The sequence below is a fragment of the Malus sylvestris genome, chromosome 6, assembly GCF_916048215.2.
Source record: "Malus sylvestris chromosome 6, drMalSylv7.2, whole genome shotgun sequence".
Lineage (NCBI taxonomy): Eukaryota > Viridiplantae > Streptophyta > Magnoliopsida > Rosales > Rosaceae > Malus > Malus sylvestris.
The window spans coordinates 2,643,588-2,669,604 of record NC_062265.1 but is presented as its reverse complement, the minus strand read 5'-3'; the positions used below and the strand labels follow the sequence as shown (position 1 = coordinate 2,669,604).

At 37.9% G+C, this 26,017-nt stretch overlaps 2 protein-coding genes and 2 long non-coding RNA genes across 4 annotated transcripts; 3 read left to right on the top strand and 1 right to left on the bottom strand.

Moving 5' to 3' along the window:
- Positions 1-1,131: 1,131 nt before the first annotated feature.
- On the top strand, positions 1,132-2,847 carry LOC126625254 (uncharacterized). The gene has a single exon (XM_050294343.1). It carries the CDS (start codon positions 1,276-1,278, stop codon positions 2,749-2,751), a length of 1,476 nt encoding a protein of 491 aa, XP_050150300.1. The 5' UTR covers positions 1,132-1,275; the 3' UTR covers positions 2,752-2,847.
- Positions 2,848-7,329: 4,482 nt separating this feature from the next.
- LOC126625334 (uncharacterized) lies at positions 7,330-9,107 on the top strand. The gene is made up of 3 exons (XR_007624389.1): positions 7,330-7,765; positions 8,483-8,590; positions 9,011-9,107. It is a non-coding gene; the product is annotated as an uncharacterized LOC126625334 (long non-coding RNA).
- LOC126625333 (probable serine/threonine-protein kinase PBL15) lies at positions 8,848-11,979 on the bottom strand. The gene is made up of 5 exons (XM_050294429.1): positions 11,414-11,979; positions 10,437-10,572; positions 10,207-10,343; positions 9,873-9,996; positions 8,848-9,445 (listed from the first exon to the last, which is right to left on the bottom strand). The coding sequence occupies exons 1-5, from the start codon at positions 11,843-11,845 to the stop codon at positions 8,994-8,996; spliced, it is 1,281 nt and encodes a 426-aa protein (XP_050150386.1). The 5' UTR covers positions 11,846-11,979; the 3' UTR covers positions 8,848-8,993.
- Positions 11,980-19,033: 7,054 nt separating this feature from the next.
- Positions 19,034-21,467, top strand: LOC126627125 (uncharacterized). The gene is made up of 2 exons (XR_007624912.1): positions 19,034-19,104; positions 21,369-21,467. It is a non-coding gene; the product is annotated as an uncharacterized LOC126627125 (long non-coding RNA).
- The last annotated feature ends 4,550 nt before the right edge of the window (positions 21,468-26,017 follow it).

The following is a 26,017-nucleotide window of genomic DNA, read 5'->3' as shown; positions in this document are numbered from 1 at the left end:
GTCACACATTTCACATATAACAAAGTAGTACATTAATAAAGAAGAATGAGTACATTATAAATAAATTAGGGTATAGATAAAAGATTAAAAAATTATAAGTACAAATGAATTTTTAAAAAAATATAGGCGCTAAAAGAAATTAATACATGGGTACAAAATAAAACTAAAAAGAAAATACTACAAATTTAAAAAATGTTGCAAATTAAAAGTGGGTACAAACAAAAAATATAAATATATGATACAAAGTTTAGGCATAAAACATAAATATACCATATGTAATTTTTATATCATTGATCAAATATACAATGTCACGTAACGGTATACACATGGGTACAAACAGAAATAAAACTTTAAAAAATATGGGCACACCAAGAAACTAATATATGGGTACAAATTAAAAATGAAAAAAAAATTGGTACAAATTAAAAATAGGTACAAACTAAAAATAAAATATATGATAAAAAATTTAGCCATAAATATAATATACTAATTGTAACATTTTTAACACTAAAGGAATATATTTAAAAATAAAATATTTTATTATTCAAATAATTAATAATGTTATTAATATCCAAAGATCTTGATCAAAAATTGAAAATGAATAGGATTTTAATCAATGGAGTAGCAAAAAGAAGGATATGAACCTAATTTCTCATTTTCTAGATGACATTGATTATTAGATCGGAAGGTTACAGTTGTCGTGAACCATTTCCATATAATAAGTTGCTCTCAACTAGAAGACTTACCAAAGTATATAACCTTGTGTAACTTCCATGGCCTAATTTAATAAGCTCCTATATTCTCACTCAACTCCACCCCATATAGCACCAAAGTCCATCAACTTAGAAATAAGTGAGGGGTCTTGCGAGATTCTAAATTTAATTCTCCCCTACTAATATCTGTTTGTGTCAAATTTTAAATTGATATAGTATTTTCATTGTGTATATTATGATAATTATAAATGAACTATATGACAACACACATGAGTCATCAAGGCCGTAACATATCATTGAAAATATATCAATCAACCCTTAAACAAGTCAACAATATTCATGCTTATAGCACATGAAAATTCCTTCTTTCTTTTTATTTTTTTTCAAAAAGAGGACGTTAGAAACGCACTCAAAGAAATTCCAAACGAGTCGCACTTGCTTCAGTAGTGGGCACCTCCCCACTTTCCCACACAGCCAGCCATACAATTTTATAAAAATTCAAAGCAACAATACACCTAAACATCATATTTCAGACTTTTTTCCCATTCAATTCCCAACCAATATGGCCTCCAACAACAAACCGAAGAAACTCATGGTTTCCTCTTCCCAATCAAATCTTTGCACCACCCTCTTCTTCATTGTCCTCTTCACCATCCCCGCCCTTTTCCTCCTCCGCACCACCACCACAACTTCTCTTTGCACCACCACTTTTTCCACCCACCCTGGCCCCACCTGGTCCGGCGATCTCCGCGAGGCTCAGTTCGCCTGGAACCGCCTTCCCTTTCTTCAAGACCGTCCTCGACCAACCGCCCTCAGAATCGCCGTCTTCTCAAGAAAATGGCCTATAGGCACCGTCCCGGGTGGCATGGAGCGCCACGCCCACACTCTCCACACAGCTCTCTCCCTCCTCGGCCATCAAGTCCATGTGTTCACCTCCCCAGTCCCTTCCAAGGAGCTGATCAAACTCGACAACCAACATGGAAGTCCGAGCCCATCGTCACCCTATATCCACTTCCACGAGGGAGACCCCGGTCGCTGGCGTTACAACAAAGCATGGGAGCAGTTTTTGGAAGAAAACCAACGTGAAAATTTCGATGTAGTTCACTCCGAAAGCGTGGCGCTACCTCATTGGCTAGCGCGAAATCTCCCAAACCTCGCCGTGTCATGGCATGGGATTGCCCTCGAAAGCTTACACTCCGGCATCTTCCAAGACTTGACGCGCAAGCCTAGTGAGCCTATCTCCCCATCTTTCAACCAAAGCATTCAAGGGGTTGTCCCAAAAGTTTTAAATGAGATACGATTCTTCCATAACTATGCCCATCATGTTGCTATAAGTGATAGTTGTGGGGAGATGCTAAGGGATGTCTACCAAATACCAAACAAAAGAGTGCATGTGATTGTCAACGGTGTTAACGAAGCCGACTTTGGCGTAGATAATAACCTAGGCCAAGAGTTTAGGTATGCAATCGGCGTACCTAAAAACGCTAGTTTGGTATTCGGAGTGGCCGGAAGATTAGTGAAAGACAAAGGCCATCCTATATTATACGAAGCATTCTCAAAGCTCATAGCTAAGAATCCTAATGTGTATTTGATCGTGGCTGGTTCGGGACCGTGGGAAGAAAGGTACAAGGATCTGGGGCCTCAAGTTCTTGTTCTTGGGTCTATGAGTCCATCCAAATTACACGAATTCTATAATGGCATCGATATCTTTGTGAATCCAACGCTTCGACCGCAAGGTCTTGATCTTACTTTAATGGAGGCAATGATGAGTGGGAAGCCGGTGATGGCGTCAAGGTTTCCGAGCATCAAAGGTACTATTGTTGTGGATGATGAGTTCGGCTTCATGTTCTCTCCGAACGTCGAATCATTGTTGGAGGCTTTGGAGTTGGCTGTGAATGAAGGGCCAAGGAGGGCAGCTCAAAGAGGAAAAGCTTGCCGGGAATATGCAAATTCCATGTTTACGGCAAGAAAGATGGCATTAGCATACGAGAGGTTGTTTCTTTGTATAAAAAATGAAACATTTTGTACTTACCCGTGATTAATTAGACTGTAGATTTCGTATTACAAATTAATTTTCCATAGGAACTTGGTATCGTTTTTACACGATATATGGAAAATTTGATCGGCTTCTTAATTGGTTCCCAATTTATTAACATACATATATATAGCGGTCACTGGCATTTTGAAATCGTCAATTTGTCCTTATTTTCTAAATAAATAGAGATGAAAATTTTGAACCCAAAATACAGCGACTTCTAGAAAAAAATCCTATCAACCACTTACCTTTTTAAGTGTATTTTCTCTTCTATATTTCTTCGTTTTTAGAGTATATAATGTTGGGTTCCTAACATATAATGACTTTTAAAATTGTCTCTTTGCATATCTAGATTCCAATTTCAGAAACTAATCATATGAGCCCGACTTGTGGTGTGGCATTACGAGTCCAACTTTTTTTTGTTCTAGTCAAATTAGTGCACCCGTCGGTGTGTGTTAGTCGTGTCTGGCATCCCTTGTTTTCTTGTGGTTGTTGGGTCAGATTGCTTTTCTTTGTGGAATTTGAACGTGAGTTGTAATTAATGTTGTTTTGCTTAATTTGGATGTATCATTATATTATAGTCTTTCGTTTTATTTGCCAGAAAAGAAAAATCATGAATAAATTAAGAATTAGAAATAGCATGCTTTTACTAATTTATAATCGTAGTTTTGGCAATGGTATAACAAAGCGTGTGATGAGAGTACTTCAAAGGATTTTATAAACATAGATTTGTCGTAAGTTCTGTTCAAGCTATATATATAAGAAATAATTAATAATTAATAATTGTGGCACATTACATGTGATTATTGAAATTGAAATAATTTTTTTCAACTAGTAAGTGTTTTTATCATCCCAAATAAATACCATATTTAGGAATTCTCATTTTGATGCCTCACATCAGTTAAATACGCAACATTTTTTTTTAAATGCATTTTTTATTTCACAAATAACCTATACCTCATCCTTTATAAGTGTAGAGCTTCTTACCTTAACTTCAAATCTATCCAAGAGATCATGCTTGGAGAAATAAAAAATTACTCATTCTCTTAAGCATTATGGTCGGATTAAACATGTTTTTAATTATGGTAATTTTGCTTTTGGCGAGTAATGACACACCCCGATCTGGAATGTCCACTAGGACTCCGAATCGAGATGTGCTGGCCGACACCTGGAAGGTGACGAAGCCATAAAGTGTGATGATGTGGAAAATGTGAATAAATTTAACCTAAGAGTGCCTAAATACCATAGTGCGCTGGTGAGCAGGAATGAACCCACTTCACACGTGACGTTAGAACATAAGTAAGTACAGTGGAGTGAATAAGGATTATACCCTCAGAAGTACCCACCTATCCTGAGATTTGCCAAGAATCCTTGTTGATACGAACTTTCAGCAAATTAAACATGGAGGGCGCAAAACAGAAAGTGTGAGTGGGCAAAAACAAAACTTTTCAAAAACCATTTCAATTATCAAATGTAGTAACCCCTCACCGTAAAACATGTATAATTTTCCAGAAAATAGAATATATACATATATCGAAACCATACTCGAAATAGCAAAATCCACATATATGCCATGTCAAATATCTCAGTATCAATAATGAGTAAACCAAGTGAAGTAAATCAATGAAAGTAATATGTCAACCAGAGCCACCTATTGTGGCATGTATGCCTGAACCCATAGCTCATCAAGTATACTTGCACATGAGTCGGAACCACCTATAGTGGTCTGTACGACAAGAATGGGTATAAATAAATACACTCAAGTGCTACGATCACGTGAAGACTGTGTGAATAATCGTGGGTCGCATACGAGTCAGAACCACCTATCGTGGTCTGTACGACAAGCATGTGCACCTAACTTGGATCCAAGGTGAGCGTATGGTGCGGGAGGTGAACATCACGTGAAGGCCTGTGCCCTGACCACGGGCGGGAGCACTAACACCGGCATGCAGGTTTATGAGCTCTCAATTCATCTCAACATACTCATCAACTCATATTAACAATCTATAACTCACTTGGTACTTACCTGAGCGTCCACAGCGTCAAATCACAATATGCATACTATACTAACTCGTAATCTGAGTATAAATCATGAGGCATGGCCTTTCAAAACATAATTCCATTTAAACACATTTTCTGGGAAAAATACCAAGCATATATATATATATATATATATATATACTGAAAACAAAAGTCCACTCACCTGGAGTTCATGCTACAACTCCCTAGCACAACCATAGAGGCGTCACGAACAATTATCAAATCACAACTCAGAATTCTTATCAATAAAATATGTAACTTACATAACACACATCCCTACGAAGTTAGATTCGGAAGATCCACATCACGGATTTCTGATCCTTACTTCCAAAGATCCACATTATACATCTAGAACAACATCCTAAAGTTCCATTACGATCCAACGGTCGGATCTCCGCCAATTGCCAAAACCAAGTGGCGGTTAACATTTTATTTTATGAACTTACAAATCCAATTCGGGAAGATCCGTATATCAGATTCCAGATCCGTAAGTTCCTATGGTGCTCAAATATTACATACTATAACATATTAAAGTTTGGTGACGATCCAACGGTTGGATCGTCGATTCACATTTTTACCAAGTAACGTAATGAATTTAGGTTCAAACGATCAACCTACGTTATACGAATATCATAATTGAATTCCAAACATCTAATTTGGCTTAAAATTAGCATCGATAGTCCCCTGGCCACGCGCCGCCGCATGCGCCACCCCAACTCGCAGAAAAAATCAACTATTTCTAAAAATTACCAAATTTTACAGAATTGTAGGTCTCAACGAGTAGAGTAAACTTTATACCTGTGGCCAATTCTAATTTGGCGGGGAAACATCTGAAATCGCCCACGAACCGCTGGAACCCTAGAATTTGGGTGTTCTTCAATTCGATCAATCCGCAACACTACCGCCCTTAAAACTGTTTGAGCTTTGTTCCTGGCCTCCAGAGAAGTGCTTTGATGGTGGAGATCGACAGGAATGGTTGCAGAAAATGGCGAATTGTTGCCGAGTGTCCTTTAAGCCCACGACTTCGATTCTTCCAAAACCGAGCCCAAACAACCCCATTTTTGTATGATAAAGGAAGGTGGAACGATGGTGAGAGGTTTCCAGGTGGAAACTCGACTTAATTCGCTGGAATTTCATTGAAAACTCGTCGGATTTCTCTGCCTATAAACCGGGCCGACGCGCTGGTCTAAGGACTCTCCGGGTTGAAGGGGTTCGGATCCCCTCCCTCTTTCCTCTCCTTTCTGGTTGGTTATTCCATCTTCCTCTTTTCTTCTGATTCGTTCCTTCTATCTCTCCCTCTATCTCCAATTGGGTAGTTCTGCCCAGTCTCTTTTTCTCTAAATAACCTTAAACAAATCTAATAATACTTATGAAATATATAAAATAATAAATGGAAAACCTTAGAAACGTACTTTTCAGAATTGTAGTTCCGTAAAACTTTAACCGTAACTCCAAATTCACTTCCTCTTGAGCCTATGCGTTCGTATCACCAGTTACTATGCAAATACGCTAAAAGAATAAGTCGTATGTCTCACTAAACGTTGGTCAACGAAAGTCAAGATCCTCACCTCTAAGGGCATTTTCGTAAAGTCACGCTTTTCAAATTTGTAAAAACATAAAATTAGGGACGGGTCGTCACAAGTAGTGCATTTTCAACAGATCTTTGGTTGTGGTTGTGTGCAAAAAATATTTCAGTATAAAGTATGCATGAGATGTGTATACCTATATTTTCTTAGGACGGGTGATTACTAACAAAAGTTGTAGGGCTCTTGTAGCGTTGGGAAGACTATGCCATTTTATTCTTGTGAATAACACTTTTGCACATGAACACTATAGCAACAAAGATGAAATTTTAGAAAGAACTGACCGAGTTTTTAATCATTATTTTTCATTGCAACTTCCGCCCCACCTGCTTCTTCTCCTTCTTAGGCAGAAAACTAAATGTGAGATCTTTTCAATGAGTTAGAGTACGATATATTTGCTTCTATGCCTCAATACTACTTTAATTTGTTGCTTTGACTTGTAAAATATTTATTTTATGTTTGTGGAGTGAACAATATTAAAGCAAAATATTATAACAACTGTCGTGCCTCTTCTGAAAAGTTCGTGAAGCATCACAAGAAATAGATTAATTTTATATATATATATTTTTTACCCTTAGTCATGTATTATGCTCATTTTGTGATGACAGCATCTATTGGTGCGCCATTAATTTTTTTTTTTAATTTTTGTAAAACTTATATTACTCGTCTCAATTTAGGTATTATGAGACTATTGTCGACAATATGGCTACAAGCGATCTTTCTTGTTACTGTCATGTGTCTTTGTTGTTCTCGAATCTAAAGTTGAGAAAGACCAAACCTTCCCATATCGTATATCGACTGAAATTTGAACATAATAATGGTTAAATAGGTTTATAAAAGATTCTAGATTAACTTTGTAAGAATAATAAAAGCCTCAAATAGATCAAGATTATGTTAACCAAAAGCCAAAATCTTGACTGAATCAAGAACATGAAAGAACAAAACTAACATGTAGAGATCGATGAAGATGATGCCGTAAAAAGTCCCAATATATATAGAGTAGAATCTCTCCTTTTTTGTCAAAAGCTTAATGCATGCACTAACAATAGATCTTAGTTCAAGATCTGGTGTGCTTTTTATGAGAGTAGAGGTCTATTAATTATACTATGAAATAGTTCCCCCGATTTTCCTATTAGAATCTAAATAGGAAACTAACCTTTTTTTTCCCTAGTTGAATGCTAACTGACACGATAAGATCTGAATATAGCTTTTTTAAGTCTAGGTTTAGTTGTTTTTAGCCTTCCTTGTCAATGATTAAGTCTTTCCTTTGTATTTCTAAATCACACAAAAGTTCAAACCTCAATTATGTTGGATGATTTAGTTCTTAGGGATCTTGCAATCCAAGAAGTTCAAGTTGATCGTGTGAAGATCTCAAGTTGTGGCTTCATTGGAAGGTTTGTTCATGCATATGCATTTCATGAGTTTCTGAAGCATTTTGACTAGTGAAGTTGTCTAGTCATCTGATTCGCAAGTGAATCTAGCACACTTTATAAGAAAATCCATGTGGGCTTGTCTGACTCCCTACACTCGATAGTGAGTTTCTCACCCTTGATTTCTTCAGATTAAGTCCTTGTGTGTTGTTTTTTCTGCTAAACCAGAAAAAAAGCATCTTGATAAAACCTTGGGGTGGTGGTTGTTTTTTTTTGGGTGGTTCGAAATTCATCTTCATAGTGAGGGCGTTTTGTTTTTGCTTAGAAACTCTAGAATCATAGAGCATTTTCATGGATAAAGTTCTTCATTGAAAATCTTAAAATTATCCTTGAAAATTCTTGCTTAAATCTTTCTTTTCAAGATTATTTATTTTTTGTAGAAAAGGATCATCTTTGAGATTGTTCTTTGTTTTCTAGCTATTCTCCTTTCTTCGTTCTTATTTGAAAACCCTAGTTGCAAATGATTTTCTCTTGCTTAAAATTGGGTGCTAACTCACCAAAATCTTCCATGAGAATGTTTGGTTAAAGTAGTGTTGTCTCAAGCATATTTCTAAATCTTCTGATAGATCTCTATATGGGATTCTCAGTTGATTTCTTCATTCTAAATGTTTTGTTTGAAGAAGCTAACTTTGTAGTTTCGAATCTAAATTTGCATATCATATTTCCATATCATGTTCACAGTTTCGTGTCTCCCACCAGTGCGACATGAGATGAGCTCAGAAGATGGAGCTACCATGTTTATGAAGACCGAGCTTAATGCTCTTAGGCATGATTGAAGATTGCACAAAGGTACAAGCTGCTCTTTAAATTAGTTTTAGCAATTTGAGCTTGTGTGCTATTCTTTGTATGCACCTTATTTTCACTAGTTGATCGAAGTCCCTGGGGACACCCGTTTTTTAACCCACATAGGATTTTTTCGGTCAGAAAACCTATTGTGTTAATATTGAATTGTTCTTCATATACTGGTATTTCTGCTATAAGTTGTGTATGTCGTTCGTGCCTTGTTATGATGCATGATTAACTACAGATTGAGTTGTACAAAAAAGGATCCCAAATGTGCCTTTATATATTTACATACGCAACTAAACATTCCTCGGGTTTCAAATGCGTCTTTTTAACTTACAATATTACAAACTTTCTATATTACACTTGATATATAGCCCTGAGTCATCGAGACTTCTCAGCCTTGAGATTATTTCTGATTTGCAGTTGCAGTTGGAGACGATTTCCTGATATTCCGAACTCTGTGACCATCCATTCTAGCATTACCAAAAACCCCATTTCTAGCAGATTTTGGTGATGCCGGCCAATGTCCACAAGCGACGGCCATGTCCTTCAAGTTTTGAAGGCTTTCAAGAGTCTCGATAATGGTTGGCATTTTAGGCCTGTCTTTAGGGTTCATACTTATGCATTGTAATGCCAGATGGGCAATCTCCTTCGCTCCCTTGACAGAATACTGGCCAGCAAGTCTCGGGTCCATAATATAGCGCAACCTCCGACTACTGCTAGTCAGGTAAGGTTTTGCCCAATCAATCAGATTTTGCTCGCTCTTTGGTCTCGATTTATCCATTGCTCTTTTTCCTGTTAGCAATTCTAGCAGCACCACTCCAAAGCTGTAGATGTCACATTTTGTTGTCAATTGTCCTGAAAATTTGAAATTCATCCAAATGTCAATGCATTTGATTAACGAAATGGGTCCTTTGAATTGGACTCAGTCGACCCATCTAGTTATTAATTGACGTTATCATCTCCTTATGATAAGTCTTTAATATAAGACAATAGTCAAAGGAAGTTTCCATTTTTCTAAAATATTCTAATGGAACTGGATTGAAATCTACTTTTCTATCAATATTAAATCATCAACTAGTTAATTCGTAAAGTTAAACAGTAACCCTGGATAGAAATTCTTAATATAACCTAACGCAATTTCTTTCTCTGCATACGAAACTCCTGATATGCATACTTCATTGCACTAAAAAAGCAATTCTAAACGGGGCTATATCATATAGCCTATATGTACTGAGGAAAAAAGTTGGGAAGAATATATATATATAGCATTTTCAAGTTCTACCTGTTGAGACATATTCAGGGGCAGCGTATCCATAGGTACCCATTACTCTTGTTGTGACATGCGTTTCTGATCCTTCAGGCCCCATCTTTGCAAGTCCAAAATCTGACAGCTTTGCTGTGAAATCCTACCAAATACAGAGAAAATGCAGCTTATATAATACTTAGATACCCTGGAATTAAAAGTAGGTTTTGTTTTTGTCATTTTACTATAGCTGTATATAAAAACTATAAAAATAGAAAGAAATATTGCACTTGTCGTCAAATATTCATTTCGTAAAATGACTTTCTGAGATTGTCAATAATAACTCCCTCTATCTCTCGAGTGCTAAACTTACAGAATCTAGCAAGACATTTGAAGTTTTGAAATCCCGATATATAACAGGTGTCTCAGCCCCATGCAAGAAAGCAAGGCCTTTGGCTGCTCCTATTGCAATCTTTAATCTTGTGGCCCAAGGCAATGATACTGAAAGCCCTGCACTCACAGCAGATAATAATTATATAAACCCTAAAATTGTAATTAAAAATAATTATAATTGTTGGACTTGGAGATAGTATGCAAACGCACTTTTGAATAAGTGATTCTCTAAGCTGCCTCGAGGCATAAACTCATAAACAAGGAGTCTTTCTTCGTTCTCGCAACAGTAGCCAATCAATTTCACCAAATTCTGGTGCCTCAGCTGCCCAAGAAATATCACTTCTGCCTGCAACAAATTAATGAGTTATGAATAAATTTGTCAAAACTTACCAAAACTTAACTGGAAAAGTCTCTCTTTCTTTTTTTTCAAATCAAATCATTTTATTAGAGATGTGCATCCTATTAAGATTTGGCGATTAGTCCACATACAACTCTTTGTTTATTTATATGAGGACGCTTTATTAGTCAATATCTTCTAAAAGTTGATCTTGTTTGCTTGCTTTCGGCCTAGTTAGCTTCTGTCCCTTCTCTTTTGCTTTTGATCAAGGCCTCTATAAAATAATTGAGGTGATTTTTACACATTAATTTTAACTTTTCATACATCTCTCTTTATTTATGGTATTCAAACTGAATTAAATTATCAAAAATAACAAACATGATTAAAATAATTACAGGAACCTTGAACGAAGAAAAAACACAACCGAAAGGGCTAATGACTAATAAGAAATTAATCGTTGGGTTAACCTAAGTTGTCAGACAATCCTTCTTATATTATAAAAGTTGAAACTCTTTATAAAGATTATTTCTGAAAACACGATTATTCGATCAATTCAAAAATGATCATTATTAAAAATAGTAACCGTTATCGTTATTTATTAAATTAACCCCATTTTTTCTACTCGGTCTTATGTGGTACGTAGTAATATTATTTTTCTCAAAATTGCTATTATGAGAAACTATTTGTATCATTATTTATAACATCTTTCTAATATAGATGGATCCACATGTTAAAAGTCTCACCTCTATTAGAGAGATAATAAAATTAGATGGTAAGTGTAGCATACTCTGTTTTCCTTCACATGTCTTTATCATGGCAGAAAATATATAGTAAAATTAAAAATCCTTACGAGCCATTCGCGGTGTCCTTGTAGGCCTTCAATGTCGAGGAGCTTAACTGCAACGGCCTGAGCCTTCAAACCCTGCCTCAAATTCTCATCAACATAACCCTTATGCACGGTTCCAAACCCACCTTCTCCCAGCAAAAAATTGACATAAAAATTCTGAGTCACAGCACGCAGCTCACTCAGTTGAAAATCATACAAGTCCGACCCAAAAGACTGTGCAAGATCCTCGTTAATCCGTATGGACGAAGAACGGCTGAGATCAGAAAAAGACAACCGCCGGAAGGACGGCAGTTGGTGAGCAACATCCTTGGAAAGATCAGACCTTGATGGCCTGCACCTGCTGAAGTTGCGAAAGATTGTTTGGTCTTCAGCTGAACAGCAGTTTGCTGTGAATGGTCTCCAAGGCTTTGAGTGCTGCTGCTGCCGCCTCGTCATTATTGGAGGAGAAGAGAATAGTTAGTGGAAAGAGATATGAATTTGATGCAAAGAATACCACCTGAACCATGGTTTCTTGTCCTAAAAGTGAGCTAATTTAACAGAGAAGGAGGTGTACTTTCTTTCTTCAACTGCTCTAACCACTCTACTAAATGGGGGAATTGTATTTTGTTTGCAATCTGCTTCTTTAACATTATCCGTACTTGTCATTTGTCTTTTACGTAATGTCTTCTTGTAGAAGTTAGAAGATGTTCTGCAATTGAGTAAATCTTAATCTGTTATTTTTTCTTCAGGGACACACAGTATGACCAAATTTTGCATCAAACCCACTTTTATTTTATCCGCGTTAGAACCAATCCAATAGAGATGATATAATATATGTATATATATATATATATAAAACAAATACATAAATAGATTTCGAATTTAACTATATGATTAAACCCCATTAGGAATAATTAAATGAAGTTGTAAACAAAATCCCAACAAGTCACTAACTTGTTTTCGGAAGATAGACGCTTACAAGGTACATATTATATAGTTGAGCCAAGTCAAGTACAAGATGCTCAAGCTCCACTCAGTTAAAATTGTTCTTGCTCAAGTACAGCTCAAGCTCAGCTCTAATGATATATCCAAGCTCGTGCTCGGCTCATTTGTAAACTAAACTCGAGCTTTTGTTTGGTTCGACTTATTGAAAATTTATGTAAACAAATAAAAAGTGTAAATGTTATCTTTTGTACGTAATGGTACTATATACAAAATCTTTGTACAATTTTCAATTTCGCAGCATTGGGCGGATATCTCTTGCTAGTCAATAGATAGGGCTAGCCCGATAAGGTATTTAGTTTTAAAACATGACAAGGTTGCCCATAGTCACATATGGGCATGGCTTAGGCTTATCCATGTGTTGATAATATGATTGTATTTGTAAAGTCATTTATGATGATACTTGTAAGTCACGTGCGCAGAGTTGCATTTGCTTAATGGGATTGGGATAGTAGCCAATGCCACTATGCCATTGCCAACAAACTTAATGAGCTCTAAATTTGCTTCACATTTTTGTCGTTTCTTCTCTAGAAATTAGAATCCTCATCCTTCTTTGATCTTAAGATTAAATGGCAATAGGGGCAATGCTGTGCAATGAGCTGGTTGAAAGCGCCAACAGGCACTATCTATTTCTGTATGATGAATGATGATGCCCTTGACACAAAAACACCAAACTTGTGTAATCACTTAATTGAACAAATCAAAAGAGAACTAAGAAGAGTTTGAAGACCACACAAATTATAAGACGCAAAATAAACCATTAACCCAAAACCTTGGAGCATAAGTCTCAGACGGAGGCGAATTACTTAAGATCGGAACAAACCCAGAGTAGTAGATTAAGTCACAACTTCATTAATCCCAATATCTATCAATACACCCAATTAACAAAATAAATTTATGAACAAACAGCCACCGTTAAGCCCTGCAGCCTTATTCATGGATTTCAACTAAATCGCTACCAAATAAAGAATACAAAATTGAAGTAATCGTCCATGGATGAAATGCAGCTAATTAAATACAAGGGTTAATTAATAGAACTTTTACGGGATAATTTCTGGTATTACTCCTTTCGAAATAAATACATGTACAATCATTGTTCAACAAGGAAACAAATAATAAAGCTTATAAACAAACCTACCTAATAAAGGACTCCTAGTATTTACATTCCCTTTTTTCCCTAATATTGACTCACGACTAACACTCCCCCTCAAGTTGATGCATAGATATCACACATGCCCAATTTGACAAGTGAGTCACCAAACTTTCGACTACATACCGCATGAGTTAGAACATCTGCAAGTTGCTCCTTCGAATTCACAAATGGTATTGACACAATTTTCCTCTCAAGTTTCTCTTTGATAAAGTGTCGATCAACTTCCACATGTTTTGTCCTATCATGCTGTACCGGATTATCAGCTATATCTCTCGCTGACTTATTATCACAATATAGTCTCATGGTTTCCTTAGGCTTGAACCCAAGCCCCCCCAAGAAGTTTTTGAAGCCAGAGAATCTCGCAAATGCCGTGAGCCATCCCTCTATACTTGGCCTCAGCTGAGGATCTAGACACCACCTTTTGTTTTTTACTTCGTCATGTAACCAAATTTCCTCCTACAAAAGTAAAATATCCCGAAGTAGACCTTCTGTCACTCACACTTCCTGCCCAATCAGCATCTGTGAACCCCTCAACCCTCAAATGTCCGTGCTTCTAATATAAAACTCATTTTCCATGTGCAGACTTCAAATATGCTAAGATACGCATAACAGCAGCCATATGATCTTCACTCGGTGAATGCATAAATTGACTCACTACATTCACTGCATAGGCAATATCTGGTCGTGTATGAGCCAAATAAATTAATCTCGCTACAAGTCCCTGATATCTCACTTTATCAATTGATTTCTGATTTGGATCCAAACATAGATGATGTTTTTCAACAATAGGAGTATCTACTGGTTTACATCCCAGCATACCAGTTTCTTTTAACAAATCCAAAACATATTTACATTGTGACAAGAAAATACCTTTCGAAGATCGAGCAACTTCAACTCCAAGAAAATACTTCAAATCCCCTAGGTTCTTCATTTCAAACTCAGCCGCAAGATTACCCTGCAACTTTGAAATCTCATTAAAATCATCTCCAGTGATGATCATGTCATCTACATAGATGATTAAGGCTGTCACTTTTCCCTGTCTTCGTTTAACAAACAATGTATGATCAGAATGACTCTGATAATACCCAATCTTTTTCATAACTTGAGTAAACCTATCAAACCATGCACGAGGTGATTGCTTAAGTCCATAAAGAGACTTACGCAACCGACAAACTCTGGTATTCCTATCGGCACTATACCCAAGAGGAAAATCCATATATACTTCTTCCTCCAAGTTCCCATGGAGGAAAGCATTTTTCACATCAAACTGTTTTAATGGCCAGTCCATATTAGCAGCTAAAGATATCAAAACACGTACCGTATTCATCTTGTAAACCGGAGAGAACGTTTCTTGATAATCTACCCCATATGTTTGGGTGTATCCTTTAGCTACCAACCTTGCTTTGTACCTGTCTATTGATCCATCAGCTTGGTATTTGACAGTAAACACCCACCGACATCCAACTGTTTTTTTTCCTTCTGGTAAAGACGTCACCTGCCAGGTATTATTCTTTTGTAATGCCAACATTTCCTCATCCATTGCTTTCGCCCACTTTGGATCCTTTAGAGCCTCATCCACACGGGTTGGTACTCGAATAGACTCCATATTGTCCACCAAGGGTTTGCGCTCTGGTGCAAGACCATTGCATGAGACATAGTTAGCTATTGGATGCTTCACTTTACCTTCCGGAGAAAACCTGTCAGGTGGCACACCTCGATTTTGTCTCAGTGGCAGCTTATATGTATTTACATCATTACTTGCATTAGTTACATAATCATCCACAATACTTACCTCAGGTATATCCAGAGAAGATTCATTAGGCAGCACTGTATAACTAGAGAGAGAGGGGGTATAGCAAGCTATTGCCGTGACTCCATACTGCTCTCGGCAGGTGGAAGAGGTGACTTCATACTGTTCTCAGCAAATGACGGCAATGGTTGTTCTGATGGTACTACAACACTAGAAATCTCTGTTATAGCATCATTCTCCTGAGTTATAGTATCATTCTCCTGAGTCACGGCCGGTGTGATCTCTGCTATAGTGTTTTTCTCTAGATCCAACCATTCCAGATCACCACTAGTACTATCCCCCTGGTGATCTGAAGATGAAGATACGGGAGCATAAAACAACTCCGACTAAAAAAAAGTCACATCCATGGTAACATACATATGATGAGTCTCAGGGTGATAAAATTTATACCCTTTTTGTGAGGGGAGAAACCAACAAACACACAGCGAAGAGCACATGGATCCAACTTAGTATGATGAATCTTTTGAATATGCACGTACGCCACACACCCAAATACCCGAGGGGTGAGAGTATTAGTAGACACCACTGGTACATGTTGAGTGAGGATTTGAAGAGGGGTACGAAAATCAGCCACCCGAGAAGGCATACGATTAATCACGTAGACGGCATAAGTGACAGCTTCAGGCCAAAAAAACCTTAGGAACGGATGCTCCTAGAAGTAGAGCACGCGCCGTTTCTAAGATATGACGATTTTTCTTTTCAGCCACCCCATTTTGTTGTGGAGTATGGGGACAAGTTGTTTCATGGAGAATGTCGTGATCACCAAGAAACTTCGACAACTCAAGATTAAGATACTCACCACCATTATCAGAACGAAGAACTTTAACCACACGCGAGTATTGTGTTCCAATCATCTGAGAAAATATCAAAATAGCATACCAACATCACTTTTATTTTTTAACACATATAGCCACGTCATACGAGTGTAATCATCAACAAACGTAACAAACCACTTAATCCCAGAAGAAGTAACAACAGAAGAAGGTCCCCAAACATCAGAGTGCACAAGTTCAAATGGTAAAGCTCTTTTATTCATACTAGGAGGAAACGAAGCACGATAGCTTTTAGCAAGAATACATACTTCACACTGTAAGTCTGATTCATTTGTTCCACTAAATAGACTAGGCAACATATGTCGTAAATACCCAAAAGATGCATGCCCTAACCGACGATGCAGCAACCACACTTCTTATAAATTACTAGACCGAGACACTCAAACAACATTAGCTCTGCCAGGAACGACGTCGTCCACATAGTACAACCCATCTCTCTTAGTGCCACGCCCAATTATCTCCTTGGTCTGAATATCCTGAAGTAGACAAAAGGACGAATACATTAGAACAACATAATCTAATTGTTCAGTAACCTGTGGTATGGATAATAACTGATGAGTTAAAGAAGGAACAAGCAAGCAATGATGTAAGGGAAGTGACGGGGTGAAATGCACGGTGCCTGCACCACACACGGGTGCTAAAGTATCATTGGCAGTTGTTATGTTTTTCCTGTGAGATGTAGTCATGTATTGAAACATATTTTTATCATATGTCATATGATCCGTTGCCCCAGAGTCCAAAATCCAACCTGTATGATCTTGAGTTTTGGAGGCTAAGAGAACATGTCCCAAGGCACCTGTGTCGGAAGATGAGTCACCCTGAGTACGAGTCAACAAATTTTGACTAAAGTCACTAGGGCTAGGCACGGTTTCCTGTACTGTTGGTGTAGCCGCAGCAAGGGAGGCACGGCCTCTACTGGACCCTACTGCCCCACGCTCCTTTGCACGCAATTTTTTCTTCAATTCTGGGAACCAATCAGGCACCCCATGCTTAGCAAAACATGTATCCTCAGTATGATGGGTTTGCCCATAGAAAGTACACTTCAAATCATCTTTATTTTCTCGGTTGAAGGGACGAGAATTTAAAGATTGATTAGAAAAAATTACTAGGACGAGGAGCACCAGCTGGCCGAGAGATCATGGCCATGGACGGCAGCCCTTCTTGATTGTTACTTCCACCCATCATAGAAGCATGGCGTTGAGCTTCACGCCGAACAACAGAAAACACCTCCTCAACCGATGGTAAGGGTTGAGTATGTAAAATATCACTACGCACTTTATCAAAGACATCATCCAAACCCGCCAAAAAATCATACACACAATCAATTTGAATTTCTTCTCAAAGTGTCTTGAGATCCACAACACATTCCATCTTGATTGGTCTCCATTGATCTAACTCCTGCCAAACGGACTTCAGATCAGCATAATACACACCAACTGGCCAACTCTCTTGACAGAGTCTGAAAGATTTAACCTTCAACCTTCAATTCATAAATCTGAGAAATATCCGAACCATCATAATAGGTCTGAGCCACCTCTTCCCAAACTTCTTTAGCAGTACGCATGAGAATAAAAAATCCCTTGATAGCAGGTTCCATGGAATTGATCAACCACCCTTTTACTATTGCATTCCCTGTCTCCCATATCTCATACTTAGCACTACCCTCAGCAGGCTCCTTGGTACTCTCAGTCACAAAGCCCTTCCTACCGTGTCCAGCAATGTGCATCTAATTCGATCCATTTAGTTTCACGGTGTTTGGTACATCAGATGCATCATTCTGAATAACAACAGGATTCACTACTGTATTTGAGGTACGAGCACTGTCCTCCAATTTCAAAATACCATTGCCTTCCGTAGATGCCATACTCCCTTCCACAAATCTGCACGTGACACGGTACTGGCACACTGCTACACACACGGCAATACTGCACACACTGCACACTGCTACACACGGCAATACTGCACACACCCAGCCCAACTGAAATCTGCATGAAAAACTGCAGAACCAGTCAACCAAGTGTCGCGGAAGAAGAAGAAAAAAAAAACTAGGGTTACGACAACACAAGGCTCTTGATACCAAATAGAACTTTTACGAGATAATTTCTGGTATTACTCCTTTTGAAATATATACATGTACAATCATTGTTCAACAAGGAAACAAATAATAAAGCTTATAAACAAACCTACCTAATAAAAGACTCCTAGTATTTACATTCCCTTTTTTCCCTAATATTGACTCACGACTAACATAATTAAGATTACATACCAAGAGAGTCGCCCACACGAAAAGTAGTGCGATCAGCCCATGCTTGGATGTCGGAGCTGAGATCCCAGCTGGAAGCTGTGAGCGATGGCGTTTGCGCAGTGAAAAAATATCAGCACAAGGATCGCCTTCACTGAAAAATCAGCGGAGAGACATGCATTTTCTAATTAGTTAACTATAGAAATGGAGAAAAAAACTACTGCAATTTTCTTAGGAAAATGCACAAACACTTGGTAAACACACGATCATGAATGAAATGAACGAGAATTATGTTGGATTTTGTGGCTCAATACTTCTTGGGCCTTTAGTTTTTTGTCTCAAGCCCAAATAGGTTTCGCCTTTTGTTACCCATTTGAAAGCCACATGGCAGCTAGGGTTTGATTAAAAGGCACCAACCTTATATAAGGCAATTCATGCCTTTTGGTCAGTAAGAGAGCAGAAACTCAGCGGCAGCAGATAGCAGAAAACAGAGAGCAGCCGATAAAGAAGAAAATTGAGTGCTGCTGTTTTACTGTTCTCCATTTGTGCAATCATTCATCCAAGGATATATTGCTACATTTTGTGGCTTTTGGGAGAGAAGGATTTGGTATGTGTTTCTTCTTCTCCATTTGTTCTTTGTATGAGTGAAAGCTATTGGGTGTATGTGGGATTTGGGTTTGAGTGTTGAACTCTATTTGTAATCTCCTTTTGATATTAGTGGAATTTCCTCGCCGTCTCGGAACTGGACGTAGGCTTACGCCGAACCAGTATAAATCCTTGTGTCATTTGGATTATTTGTCTTATCATATTTTGCCGTTGTAGTTTATTGGTTTCATATTTGACGCTTCCGCACAACAAGTGGTATCAGAGCTCTGGGTTTCGACTTAGGGCTTTGTACTAGTATGTCTATGAAACCTTCGAATATGTTGGTGAAATATGATATTGAAAAATTCAATGGGAGGATTGATTTTAGCCTGTGGCGGGTTAAGATGCGAGCGGTGCTAGTTCAACAAGGGTTGCTTAAGGCGCTACAGGGTGTGGAAGCCTTGCCACAAGATTAGTCTGCTGAAGAAAAAGAAGACGCTTTGTATAGAGCACATAGTGCAATTATGTTATCACTATCTGATGAAGTTCTTCGTGAGATGGAAAATGAAACTACTGCAGCTGGTTTGTGGCTTAAGTTGGAGAGTATATACATGACCAAATCCCTCACCAATCGTTTGTATTTGAAGCAACGTTTGTACACTTTCCGTATGACCGAAAGTACACCTATTCAAAACCATCTTGATGAGTTTAATAAGGTTATTATGGATTTGAAAAGTATGGATAATAAAATTGATGATGAGGATCAATCTTTGATTTTGTTGTGTTCTTTACCTCCTTCGTATGCGAATTTTGTTGAAACTTTGTTATATGGGAGAGATTCTATTTGTATGGAGAATGTAAAAGCCGCTTTGAATTCAAGAGAGTCAAAGAACAAAGTATTTGGAAATTTGAATGATTCTCATTCTGAGGCTTTGATAGCAAGAGGCAGAGATAGGGAATATGGTTCAGGTAGTAATAAAGGAAATTTGAGATCGAAGTCTAAGACCAGAAACAACACATGCAACTATTGTCGCAAGGAAAGGCATTGGAAAGTTGATTGCCCAAAACTGAAAGATAATGCTGGTGCGAGTGCGAATGTCGTCGATGACGACTTCAACTTTGTTCTATGATGACAGTTGGCTACACCAGATTTGAAATTAAAAAAAAAAAGAGGAATCTGGTGTTGTGGGTACTCTTAAATCTCTCTGCTACATATGGAGATTTAAGAGTTTGTAAGGATTCTTTGTTATGATTTGAGAAAGTTGCTTAGTAGCCTCTATGTATGTTTGTGTTATGTCAGTTGCTCTTCATCGGTGTTTTTATTGTTTTGGATATTGGTATGGTTTTGCTTTTTTTGGTAAAGTTGAATTCAGTGAGGTCCAATTTGTTAAGTTCTGCAAGTTTGGATAGTGAGACACCACATGCACTGCAGAACATTTGTGTGGAACCCTCTTGTAGAAGGCAAGTTATATGCTTTCTAACTTTGTTTGGTCTATGGACATTTGGTTGGATTTGTTTGCCACTGCTATTTGGTCTGTTGGTCTCCATCATCTGCAATTAGTTTTCTTGAAGACTCTAGTTGAGGTATGGTTTTGGATCTCCTGCTGATTATTTGAATTTGAAATTTTGGTTGTCCTGTTGGTGCTCATGTGATGATGGTAAACTTAAGTGAAGGGCATATTTTTGTATGTGGTATGTGAGACCTTGTTGCCAAATTTGTAATCAGTTTTGATTTGGAGAATGTGCCATGCTATGTGAATGAGTTTATTGGTGCAGTTTAAGACCATGGTGTTCGTGAGCAGGTGGAGTTCGTTGTGTGTCCAACTTTGGTATGGTGTGCTTGATCTTTTGTTGGTGATATTGAAGAATTTCAGTTCTTCGTTTGAATCACCTTTTGTTTTGATCAAGGCACTTATGGTTTGCAAATTTGGAGAAGACGGTAGAGAAATGGTCTACTTTTGTTGGCTTTGGTACAATTTGAGTCGAGGTGGAGATCATTATGAGTACCGAGAGCTTGTGGAATTTGATTTAGCTTCCGTTGTCTCTAGTTCGTATTTTGGGTGCTTATGATGATGGTTTGATTAAAAGGCACCAACCTTATATAAGGCAATTCATGCCTTTTGGTCAGTAAGAGAGCAGAAACTCAGAGGCAGCAGATAGCAGAAAACAGAGAGCAGCCGATAGAGAAGAAAATTGAGTGCTGCTGTTTTACTGTTCTCCATTTGTGCAATCATTCATTCAAGGATATATTGCTACATTTTGTGGCTTTTGGGAGAGAAGGATTTGGTATGTGTTTCTTCTTCTCCATTTGTTCTTTGTATGAGTGAAAGCTATTGGGTGTATGTGGGATTTAGGTTTGAGTGTTGAACTCTATTTGTAATCTCCTTTTGATATTAGTGGAATTTCCTCGCCGTCTCGGAACTGGACGTAGGCTTACGCTGAACCAGTATAAATCCTTGTGTCATTTGGATTATTGGTCTTATCATATTTTGCCGTTGTAGTTTATTGGTTTTATATTTGACGCTTCTGCACAACAAATTAGAATATAAATTAATAACGTAATAGATTGGAGAAGCTCAATTACGCACACGCGTAACGAATTAATGAATATATCCAAGAAAGAACTTAACAGAAGAAATTAGCAGGAACAAACTGAAATCGAACGCATGCAAGTCAAAACTAAGTACGTAGCAGAGAAACTTTCAACAAAAATTAATTAGCAAGAAAAAACTGAAATTGACGCCAGTCAAAATGCAGTACGTAGCAATTTTCTTAGGAGATTATGGAATTTTCTCCAGAAAATGCCCAAAAACTTGGTAAACAGGTCATCATGAAAAGAAAGAAACAATAAATTAGCAAGAACAAGCTGAAATAGAAAAATCCAACGCCAAATGCAAGTTAAAATGCACTACGTACTTGCAGTTGTTGATTTCTTGTGATGGTAAAAGAAAATCGATCGAGCAGAAGAAAGTTCTGGAATAATTGAGAAAGCGAAGCGAATTGAAGCAACGAGTTTGGAGTATAATGGGAGTGAAGAGTTTAGCAAAGTGCAGTGGGAATGGAGAGAAAGCGAGCGAATTAAAAGAAGTTTAATCATGCAAAAGGAATGTTTCGAAGGAAGTTTAATCATGCATGCAAACGGATGTTTGGAAGGAAGTTTATGTTGAATTGTAATCGTGTCTTGGCCCAAAGATAATGGATCTAACCCATGCATAAAGAAAGATCCATGCACATGCTAGAGAATTCTAGCAAAGTTCAAGTTGGTGGAAGAGTCTAGAAGAATTGTGAGGATTCCACCAACATACAAGATTAATGTAGATAATTCTAGCTTAGGAAGGTAGTGGAATTATCTAAATATCTCTAGCATGATGCTTCCATGCTTCTCCAAGGTTCCATCCATGCCTATAAAAGGAGAAGGCATCCATACCATTTGAAACAACCAAGAGAGCAAATAGTGAGAAGTGAGAAGAAGCAACAAAGCTTCTAAGAGTGTTTGAGTGTTTCCTCTTGTACTAAGTTTGTGAGTGAATAAAAATCTTGTGTAATACATTGAGTGTTCTTCCTTTCTCTTGCCTATCAATTCCGCTGCATTGCATTCTTTTTTGTGAGATAAACATCTCCAAAGTAGCGAAATCTTTTTAAGCCCCAACAGTTTAATCACCCAGTCCCTTACTCCGTCGATCTCACCTTCTCTCTTATCAACCTAAGTTCTAACCCTCAATTAATTATTCAACGCGCAGCAGGTCTGTATAGGGGGAAGCTTGTAGTGCTCATGGATTCAGATTGCATGTTGCAACTTCCCCGGCGGAGCATGTCCTCAGCATTATGCTTGAACTTGAAAATTAAAATCATACATTTTATCTTATTAAAATACAATTAAATATTGTTAAAATTCTAATAGCTTTAATGAGCTAACCAGGGAGCAGAACTTCATGATTTCAGTAGTGACAAACTGAAAATTATGTAACGGTTCAGCAATCAAGAATTTCAAAAATTACTTAAATTTCCTAATTTTTATGTGTAAAAAACCATAAAAAAAAAATTTAATTTAATGTACAAAAGCCTTGTCACACACGTAATCGCGTGACAAGAAGCTAATACACATTTTATGGCTCTTCTCCAAGAAGCACTTAGTGGCGGGCGTTTTTAACCGTCCAAACTAACACGATTCATGAAGTTTAGCCTCCACTGGCATAATCATATTTTTGAAAGGGTGATTTTGTGTAAGATCAATTAAAACATACAATATTAACAAAATATCAACAATATTCATGTTAATTATAAGGGTAAATTACACAAAACTACCTTAACTATTGGGTCAACCACGGTTTCATACCCATCTTTAAAACATTTCAATATCATACCTTATCTTACGAATTTGTTGCAATATCATACCTTATGTCAGTTTGTCTGTCAATTCCTCCGTTAAATGTTGACGTGGCTTGAGACGAGATCCACTCTCTATCAAAAAATTAATTAAATATTAAAAACTAAAAAATAAAAAATTTTAATATTTTTTAAATGGGGGACCCACCCCTACAATCCCTTCTTCAGTTCTTCCCCATCCACCCAGGTCCCCCCCCCAACCTTTCTTCACCACCCCACCGCTGCCCTCTCTTCCTCCATCTCCACCTCTCTCCCAAGGTTCTGCTAAACAAAAACTAAAAACGAACTATGAAATTTCTGGGATTTTGAATTGGGCAATCTCATCCTTGAGGATCTGTCTTCAAATAAGAAAACCCAATTGCAGTCGGATCTTTGCCATCAAAACCCGGTCTTGGCGATTTGCCGGAGAGCTGCGTGACAATCATTCTGGGGTATTTGGTCCCGTTGGAGATTTGCAAATTAGCGAAGCTGAATCGGACATTTCGCGGCCAAACTCCCCCTAGCGTTCCACAAACCCTTTTTTCTTTTTCTTCACCAGTCTCCCAGCTCCCATCGACCCATACAGCTGGAACAATCCAATGGTCAGATATGGCTCTATCCCGCCTATCTTCCTCATCCTCCTCCTCCTTCTCCTCCAGCTCCAATCTCCTGAGGCCCTTCAGCTCCACCTTATGCCTCACCCCATCTATCTATCGTACCATCTCATCTGTCACCGATGACTCCACCACCCTCACAATCAAGACGTCCATCCCCTTCACCTCCGACAACTATGAGTCGCCATCACCCATGCTCGAGACCACTCCTAATGAGCATATAACGTTCTTCCATGACATAGCGTTGATGTGCCAGATGGAGATCGTCGCCAACTTGCTCTACAAGGCCAAGCTGATCGAAGGGTTTTGCCACCGATACGACGGCCAGGAGGCTAAGCTGATCCAAGGGTTTTTGTTTAGCAGAACCTTGGGAGGGAGGTGGAGATGGAGGAAGAGAGGGCGACGGTGGGGTGGTGAAGGAAGGTTGGGGGGGAGAAACGGGTGGATGGGGAAGAACCGAAGAAGAGGTTGTAGTGGTGGGTCCCCCATTTAAAAAAATTATTAAATATTTTTATTTTTTTATTTTTAAATATTTAATTAATTTTTTAATAGAGAGTGGAACCCTCCTCAAGTCAGGTTATCATTTAACGGAGGAATTGACAGAGAAACTGACGGAAAGTATGACATTGTAATAAATTCGTAAGATAAGGTATGACATTGAAATGTTTTAAAGATAGGGTATGAAACTGTGGTTGACCCAATTATAAATAGGTTAATCATGTATTGTGATACTTAAATGCATTTAAAATAAATAAAAATTACAGAATCTGCCACTACAAATGGCACTCACTTCAACTAACACTCATTTTCTCGTAGTTTTATATTTTGAAATAAGTCAATGCGTATCAGGCACTGCAACGCAATGTCTGTTTCCTGATTCTGTGTTTTACATTTGAATTCACACTACATTATAGTGTCCATTTACTGGTTTTGTTTTTTCCATCACTCACACGCCTCTTACATGTTTCTTTTTACATTTGGATTCAGACACTGGAATACAGTGTCCGTTTTCTGATTTTGTTTTTTACTTTTGAATTTAGACATTATGTTGCATAGTCCGTTTCCTGATTCTGGTTTTTCCATCAGTCACACGTCGCTTACGCTTCACACCACGCGCGACTCCTAATTTTTACATATAGGTTCAGACACTGTAATACAGTGTCCGTTTCTTGGCTTTATTTTTTACATTTAGATTCAGACACTGTAGTGCAGTGTCCGTTTCTTGGCTCTGTTTTTTACATTTGGATTTAGACATTGTAATGCAGTGTCGATTTCTTGACTTTGTTTTTTACATTTGGATTTAGACACTGTAATACAGTGTCTATTCCTGGTTCTATTTTTTACAATTGGCTTCAGACACTGTAATGTAGTGTTCGTTTCCTGGTTCCCTTTTTTTTAGTTGAGCAAACCCCTCCATATAAACAAGGGCGATATAGAGAAAGTGATAAATATACATGTTCCAACTATTTATAGGGTTCAAATCATATCCGGATCAATTCCATAGGGATAGAAATCTAATGGCCAAAACCTCTTCACATTCCTCTCTTTCCCCTCAGCTTCTTTTTCTCCCTTGCACTGCTACACCTCATAGCTATTAACAAACCCCAAATTGAATTGCAAGTCATTTGTTTTCTAAGTCTGATTTATTTTTTGGCTCTCTCTTACTGTTTTAGATTTTATTTGTCCTATTTTCTTCTTCTTCATCTTTTAGATTTATCTCTCTCTTGTAACTTTGTTTCTTTCTATAATTTTTCCATAGTTATGAAAAAGATATCTGCAACCAGAAGACATCGGGTTGCACGACCCCTCTCTTTTCGTTAACATGGACTGAGATTTTAGGGTTGAGGGACCTACAATTGAGGGATGTGGTGCTGCTAAGGCTGATTTTGGAAAGGGTAAGGTGAGACACATGCAATTGGGGGTTGTGGGCTGGGTGGGTTGTGGCAGTGTTAGTGTTAATTTTGAGGTAAGGTTGAAATTTGATCTTCAATTTGGGGGGCTGGTGGTTTGAGGTTGAGAGCTTC